The sequence below is a fragment of the Dermacentor albipictus genome, chromosome 1 (genome assembly GCF_038994185.2).
Source record: "Dermacentor albipictus isolate Rhodes 1998 colony chromosome 1, USDA_Dalb.pri_finalv2, whole genome shotgun sequence".
Classification (NCBI taxonomy): domain Eukaryota; kingdom Metazoa; phylum Arthropoda; class Arachnida; order Ixodida; family Ixodidae; genus Dermacentor; species Dermacentor albipictus.
This window is the reverse complement of record NC_091821.1, coordinates 390,199,596-390,207,520: the sequence shown is the minus strand read 5'-3', so window position 1 is coordinate 390,207,520 and position 7,925 is coordinate 390,199,596. Positions and strand designations below refer to the sequence as shown.

The following is a 7,925-nucleotide window of genomic DNA, read 5'->3' as shown; positions in this document are numbered from 1 at the left end:
AGTTCCGAGGATGATGTTAGATTTGGTTCTGATGTTAAAAGGATGTATATTCTAAACCTGACGGACGTGATAAACCCCATTGTTGGAAGAAAAGTAAGCACAGGGCCACTGATGGAAGCCTTGGATGAGCTGTCTGCCGTTTCATTTATAAATATGCCTTTGTGCTCAGGTACCCGTATTAATCGTAAACTCCGCAAATGACTTGGAGCCAGTGAGTACGAAGTTTTTAGTGTATGCGACTCGGCGGGAGCAGTAAGCGAGGTGCACAGCGATAAAGAATCTGTGATTATTACCGTGGTTGTCCTGGAAGCTTGTACATTACACAAAGCTAGGACAACAGCTGGGAATATTGGAGTGAAGTCGGGAAGCTGAACGGAATACCAATCCAATGATGATTAAAAAATTCCAACTCCGGCCTTTTCCTCACTCTGCGAAGCATCTGTTGCTATAATTACGTTTGTGTGGAGCTGATTCAAGTGATCCTGGAGTAAGCCGTTAAGAATATGCGAGGGAAGCTGCTTTGCGTTGTCTAGGATATCATCATAAGTAATAACCAATGAATTTGAGATACTGTTTACCGAGATTACATCATTTATATGTACATCTGACGGACTCAATAACGATCGTGATATAACCACTTGTGGCGTGTGAAACCGAGGCCATTTGACTCCAAAAAAAGTGGGCTTGTTGATTGATGAAAATCGACTGGGACCTTCTTAGTGGGGATTCATAGAGCCTTATGAATGCTTGAATGGGGAGTATTTTAAATCCCATTTCAAGGGTAGGTAATCGTGATTCCTTGTAGAGCACAGCGTTGGCTACAAACTTTGGTAGCCCCATAAATAAGCGAAATGCTTCCCGTTCCAGCAAAACTAGTGGACGTAGCTTGTAAGCAGAGGCGCCGGAGAATAACACACAGCCGAACTCTAGTATAGGTCGGATATACATCCGGTAAATCATTATGAGTGTGTCTCTGCGCATGCCCCATCGATTACTGCTTATCCATCTTAATATCCCCATTGCACGGGAAGCCTTTGAAGTTATGTGTTCAATATGAGGACGCCAGTTAAGATTTCCATCATGAATAATTCCAAGGTACTTGAATATTTGCACTTGCAGTGGAATGGCGGTATGAAAGGGATATAATAACTGGTTCTTGTAGAGGAAAGACAAGAACGGCACTCTTATTTACAATAAGGGAGAATCGGATACCGTCCAGCCATGCTTCTACCTCACACACGTATTCCTGTAATCACTCGTACAGTGACCGAATATCACTTGTCGAAGCAAAAGACGCTATATCATCAGCGTAAACGTACGTGCTTACATTCTAATGATAAGGAATGGAGCTAAGTAGGATGTTAAAATAGCGGGGCATAAAACTGCGCCTTGGGGAACCCCGCGCGTTTGTCTGAGTTTTCCCGATGAAATTCCACTTTGTGCACAGCAAAACTCCCTGCCCTGCAAGAACTCAGCAGTCTATGTTACGAAGTATTCGGGTAATACAATATCCTGCATCCTCTTTATTAATATAGGCTTTCCACACTATCGTGTGCTTTAGAAATGTCCAGAGTAACTAGAGCTGCACATTGTTTTTGGCATCGAGCCAACTGAATTCGATCCTCTGGGTCGACATGTGCGTACCAAACTGACATCCCTGGTCTAAATCCAATTTGGAAGGGGCTCAATAATTCTCTTGTGGTCACAAACTTAATCATGCGTGCGTGTAATAATCTTTCTATTAATATTACAAAATTTGATTTTAGAGAAATAGGTCGAATATTGTCTAGAACATGCCCTTTGGTTTGGTCTTTCAGCAGTGGAATCACCTTCGCGATTATCCACGCAGGAGGGATCCATGCATATTGTATAGAGTAGTTTACGGCATCTAACAAGCGGTTAGGAGCGACGTATGACGTAAGTTTTATCATCTTAGTAGTGAGTCCATTGGGACTTGAGGTTGTATCTGGTAAACATGAAACAGCTTGGGACAATTATGTCATAGAAATCTCTCCGAAATCTTCTGATGTACCTTGTCTCTGAGGAGGGGAGAAATGCAGCGAATCGGCTCTCCAACCCTCTCGCAATTACATCTAGAGAGTCGGCTTTTTCACTGGTGGTTAAAACTATTGACTCCAAGTTCAAGGGGCGCGGAATAATCTTTTGGGGGGGGGGGGGGATCTTAAAAACCGAAGTAACGAACGCTTATTATTTGATATTGAAAGAAATTCGAAATGGTGGACACTAATCATCATTTGCCTTAGATACCGTTCTTTCAAACGTTCCAGCAATAAATGTATAGTTCCAGTTTTTCGGAGACTGGTTATGCATCAGTTTGGGTTGACTGCATCATTTCGGGTTGAAATGATGCATCGTTTGGATGCATCATTTCGGGTTGACTTCAGCGAGGAATTTCTTAGATTAACCGAGTGTGAAGTTATAGCCTCCAGGGGAGAACACCTCCTTTTCGGTGCCCTGGCGTCAATTTCCATGTTTGAGGTATCCTTTATGTACAGAGTTGTCTGGGCTCGTAGTGGCCCTGTTTGTGGAACCTGGAACAGGCCTGATTTGCTTTATGTGAGTTGTGGACGCAATTTCCCCATCTTCCTGAGAGTAGAGTGAACTAGCATTCATGTCACAGTTTAATGGCTGAGCAGTAGCAGTCAGTAATAATTGTGCTAACTGTGAGGATACAAGTCCACTAAAACATTCCGTAACGCTTTCTACAATAGGCTCCATAATTTTAGCCATAGACTTTTCAATAGCTTGTGCGATTGCTTTTGACAGGCTTCCGTCAACGAAAGCCTGGTGCCGTGCTGTCACACTCGCATAACCATGGAATCTTTCCTTTACCGCCGCAATGGCCTCTCGGCGTGAGCAACGCCTTTTGTCCATAACTTCCAGTATTTGGACTTTTTGGGTTCTAGCAGGGCAGTTTGGGCAATCAGCCTTGTGCGCTCCACCGCAGAGGCGGTACGAGTAGGATTGAGCCGAGCAGTCACTAGCGGAATAGCTACCGCCGCAGGTGCAACAACGAAGGCTAGATTTACAACCACCCATGCTATGACCATAGCGCTAACAATTGCGACATCGTAATGGACGCGTGGCAAGCGGGTCCACTCTGAAGATTGGAGGCCAGACTTTTATCTCAGTAGGACAAGATGTACCTGCGAACGTGGCAATTACTGACTTATTAGGGACACGCGTATTGTCCACCATTATGTTGCACCGGTAAACAGCAATTACCCCAGCCGCGGAGAGCTTTTCCAGAGTCTCTGCCGGACTTAAATCGGAGCCCACACCACGAACTCTTCCTTTAGTGCAGGCAAGATGCGGGGGGCTGACGGCATCACTTGCATCGATCCAAATGATGAGCACTTAAGTAGTTCATACATGCACGCCATGGTCTGGCGAACGGCAAACAATCCCACTTCTTCCAAACTGTCGTACATCAGTGATGCGCAAGTAGTGAGGCGTCGCCGCCTTAAGTTTCGCCTGCACTGTCTTCGATTTGTTGAGCCAGATGGGTCCTCCATGCAAAGGCACCAGCGCCACAGGAATGCTGCGCACCCCACTGCGAAACAAAGCTTCAATAGGCATTTGATCAGGGGGTGGGGAGGCCGAACAAGGCAGAGATCGCCCCGGGTCGTCCCATGGATAATTTTTCGACATTTGTGGCACTATCTCCGTGTAAAAAAAATTAACTTTATCTCAGAACACTACTTGGCACCTACAATAACTGGATTAAATCCGCCCGATACTTAGCCAAAACCCCGAGAGCTCACTGTTGCGATCCGAACCGAAGAGCTGCCGAGTAGAACTATGGTCGATATGCAAGAGTAGACGAAGAAAAATTTAGCCACCCGCTCGTGCCCTTCCTGCTCTAGTGCGCGCATTGCGCGTGACCTCCCTGTTCGCCTTTCTAAAACCGTCGCGATGGCAGACGGCAGCAGCACACTACCCAGCATTGCTGGGGAGCAGCAGCACAGACAGAATCCCGAAGCAGTAAGCAGTTCGCCACCCCAGCGGAGCAGCGTCGTGCAGCCCCACCGCAGCGCTTGGTCCGCCCTCCTCTGGGGCGTCACCGTCGCGACCACAACGCTCCTACTCGTTTCCGTCGTCATCACCGCCTTCGTCACGACCACGCTACTTTTGCCTCGCATCGTCGTCCGCAGCACGTTCGGTCAAGCACCGGCACCACTGGCGCCACCTGTGGCTCACAGTGGCTCCGATGCCTTGCCGTTCAGCGAGGAAGCGTCGTCCGCGGCAGCATCATTACACAACAAGCGACTGCTTAACGCCAGGTCGCACGAGACCAAGCCCTGCGACTCGACGGCGTGCGTGGAGCAGGCCAGAATGCTGCTGAACCAGATCGACTCTAGCCGAGACCCCTGCGACGACTTCTACGCGTACGTTTGCGACAAGTGGGCGCAGTCGCGGCCCTTGACTCCGGGCGCAGAGCGCGTCTCCGTGGACACCGTCATGGTCGAAGAATACGCAGAGCTACTGGCCTCGGCTCTGCATGACAACGTTAGCCACAGTTTTCCGCAACTGCGTTTCCTTCTGGACCATTGCATGGACCCCGAACCGGTGCTGTTTGACAACCTGATCGCCATGTTCATGGACACGACGCACTTGCGACAATGGATGGTGCGCGCATCCTCATCTTCCCGCCGGCAGCCGTCGGCCGCCGAAGTGTCGCGCAAGTTTGGCCTTGCCTTCCGGCAGCTAGGCGTAGACGCGCTTTTCAGACCTTTCGTGGTCAAGGACTTGTCGCACGAGAACAAGCGTTTCGTGGGCCTCGAAGAAGCGTCGACGGTGCTGCTACGAGCGCCGCTTGAGAAAGAAGAATACGAAGTAGTGCGTGCTGGCTTCGCTCCCCTGCTGGCCTTTTTCCAGAACCAAACGGACGCGGACTTGCTGCGCTTCGAGAAACGGCTCTTCCGGCTGCTAGAGAAACCGCAGCTGGACGTTGCCGTGCTGGCCAATGGTAGCACGGTCAAGGTGCGCGACTTGCCTGCGCTGAGGAACTTCGAGTGGACGAGTTTTCTTCAAAGCGTGTTCGGCAAGGGACTCAAGCCCATAACCGCCCGAACCTACGTCAAGCTTGCCTCTCCCGAGCACGTGCTGAATTTGAACCGCGACGGAGAAATCATGCAGTCGTCGCGAGAGCTGCTGGGATACTTGCTGTTCCGCATCAGCATGGCGCTGTCGCCGCTTCTCGGCGGTACCAAGTACCGCGACCAGGTGGCTGCGGTAAGCTGCGCTCGACACCCACAGTTCGCGCATGCGCTCACACCAGCGCACTACTGTCTTTGCCTGCTGAACCGATTCGAGCCGAATTTACCTTTGCACGCGGCGCGCAACTTGTCTCGGGCGCAACTGTCCAGAAGCGGTGGCGATGGGGAGGATGTACTCGAAGACCTGGTGTCTACGCTACGGCTCGTAGTCATCGAGCACGTGCTGGTGCGGCTCGCACGTTTCGGCAGTGGTCTGAAGGCGAACCTCTTGGAGCTGCTTAACGCTGTCTCGTGGGAGCCGCTGGCACCACGTGGTCTGCAAGAAAACGCGAGCACGTTGGCCGCCTACCTAGAAGGCATCTACAGAAACAACGCGCGCACCTCGACGGCTCAGTTTTTCTACACCTGGATCCGAAAGTCGCTCGAAAAGCGGCTCATGACACACATGAGCTCTCGCGCCTCCTTCCAAGGCTGGACAGGCGGATTTTTGAGCGCCGAGGCCCACATGGGGCCGCCTTACAATCGACTGGAGATACCTCTGCCGGTATTCGACTTGTCCCTCAAGGATGACGCCGCGCTGCGGCCTCTCCAAGTGGCCAGAGCCGCGCCCCGAGTCTACCGGCCCGTGTTTCGCGCCATCTACCACTGGGTCTTCAACCTCGAGTTCAGTGGCATGCGCGGCGGTGTTCATAGCCTGGTGCAAGGCTTCTCCGACTTGCGACTCTGCCTTGAACGCCAGTACGGTTCGCTGTCCTGGGCGGAAAAGAGTGCGCAGCTTCACGCGTCGCGGACCTCGTGGTCCGATCTGTGGGATCTGCTGTCGGTGCGACCCGCTCTGGACGCGTTCCTGCTGTACGGCGGTCGCGTTTCACCCGACTACCGACTCAAGCTGCTCGAGCGCTGGAACGCTAGCCAGCTGTTCTTCCTGTACTACGCTGCCAACTTCTGCGACAACAGCAACATGAGGTACCTGCGTGAGAACGCTGCCCGTGGTCCCCTCAGCCCAGCCTGGTACCGCGTAAACGGGCCTCTTCGCAACACGCCGGAGTTTGCGATGGCCTTCGGCTGCAAGCCTGATTCGTTCATGAACCCGGCGCAGAAGTGCGTCCTTTCCATCTGAAGGATGCTGACTTGTGGCGCCAGGGACGAGAACGATGGGAGTTCCGTCATTGTTCGGTCCCTCTAACTGCGTACTCCGCGGCGCTTCTTTTCCATTGTGTCTTCATGCACGCGTATGTTTGAGTTCCAACCGTTATGATTCTGCACTGCACAAATTAATCGCCACGCTACGAGTTACGCCGCAATAGATTTACTAAACGTTGCTTTCATGATGTCGCGCGAACTTCTGATACTGTACGCGCAGCTGCTATTTGTTAGCGAACGTGTCATTTGTAACGCTATGGTGCACCTAATTTTCTTTTGCTATGCTTTCTATAAGCCGTGTACACGACTAGAAACGTGTCTTGAAACTTTTTACTGTTACTATTCGCACCTCTTTCTGCTAGGCTTAGTGTGTACGTACTCCTTTCTTTTACATTTTCATAAAATAAATATCAAAGGTTGTTGCTTGTTTGGATTGGGCATACTATACGTTAATGTTAACGACTCGTACCCTCCTAGATAGAACGGGTTTAAGTTCTGTTCAACGACATAAACGTGGTACAATTGTTCTTACGCAAAAAGTAATAAAAAATAGGTATCAATAAAATTGTGTGGCGTAAGGCCTTTCGTGAGCATCTCTTGCAAAGAATCGCAAGCATATGAATATCAGGTGAAAAGTCGGTCTGCATGAAACAGTCGCGCCAAGTGAACAATAACAGCTGTATCCAAGTAAACATGCAACGACAGGCCAAGTATTCAAAATAGCCAGGTAAAGAAGAAAAAAAAGTGTAGCAACTCTTTCAAATGGGAATGTACACTATTTTTAAAGAGTGCAGTGAAAATATCTTAGGCAACGCATTACTAATGGCGGTGGACTTCAGTAAATGCATGACAGCCAGTAATGTAAAATTAAGACTTGCCTGTGAAATTGCAGTTACTTAGTTAAGGGCGCTTAAATTGTGGCAACTGCGAAAAGCCAGACAGTGCTCGATGCATGCACGCTTAGCAGAATTTCTCAGGCGTACCAGCTCGACTTTTGAGGCACTCGTCCTCAAACTCTCGCTGACAGACATCTTGTCAAAATTTGTCGTTGGACCGTTAACTGAAAAGGTTCCGGTGGGACGTTCGCCCGATCGTCGTCATCAGCCTGATAGCCTGAATGCTCTCAACAATTTTTTGTATGAGAACGGACTGGGCAAGAGACCTCGAAGAATCTTGTAGCGTGAAAGATTCTCACCTCCATCTTCATCCTCATAATCAACGTCTTCTCTATTCTTTCTTTCTGCCCCCTTTCCCCTTCCCCTTATGCCGAGTAGCAGATCAGAACACTGATTCAGGCCAACGTCTCAGCTTTTCTGTCATAATAATAAGTACCTCTCTCTCTCTCTCTGTCGCGAAATGCGTCGGCGTTCCGTTGAGCTTTTCCACCATTGCGTGAGGCAGGTTTTCTGGAAAAAATGTTAGCTGTAACGTCAATGAATTTCTGCGCAAATGTGCGGAGGTATTTCTCGAGGGGGATGTATTTCTCGAGAGTGTTGCTTGTCTCAGTATTTCTAAGCGCAAATACCTTGAGCATAGGCCGAC

At 49.8% G+C, this 7,925-nt stretch overlaps 1 protein-coding gene across 1 annotated transcript; it reads left to right on the top strand.

Moving 5' to 3' along the window:
• Positions 1 to 3,936: 3,936 nt before the first annotated feature.
• LOC135913735 (neprilysin-like) lies at positions 3,937 to 6,360 on the top strand. The gene has a single exon (XM_065446351.1). It carries the CDS (start codon positions 3,937 to 3,939, stop codon positions 6,358 to 6,360), a length of 2,424 nt encoding a protein of 807 aa, XP_065302423.1.
• Positions 6,361 to 7,925: the final 1,565 nt, after the last annotated feature.

Excerpts from the sequence above, each read along its gene's own strand:
- LOC135913735 (XM_065446351.1), top strand. The coding sequence starts at position 3,937 with ATGGCAGACGGCAGCAGCACACTACCCAGCATTGCTGGGGAGCAGCAG.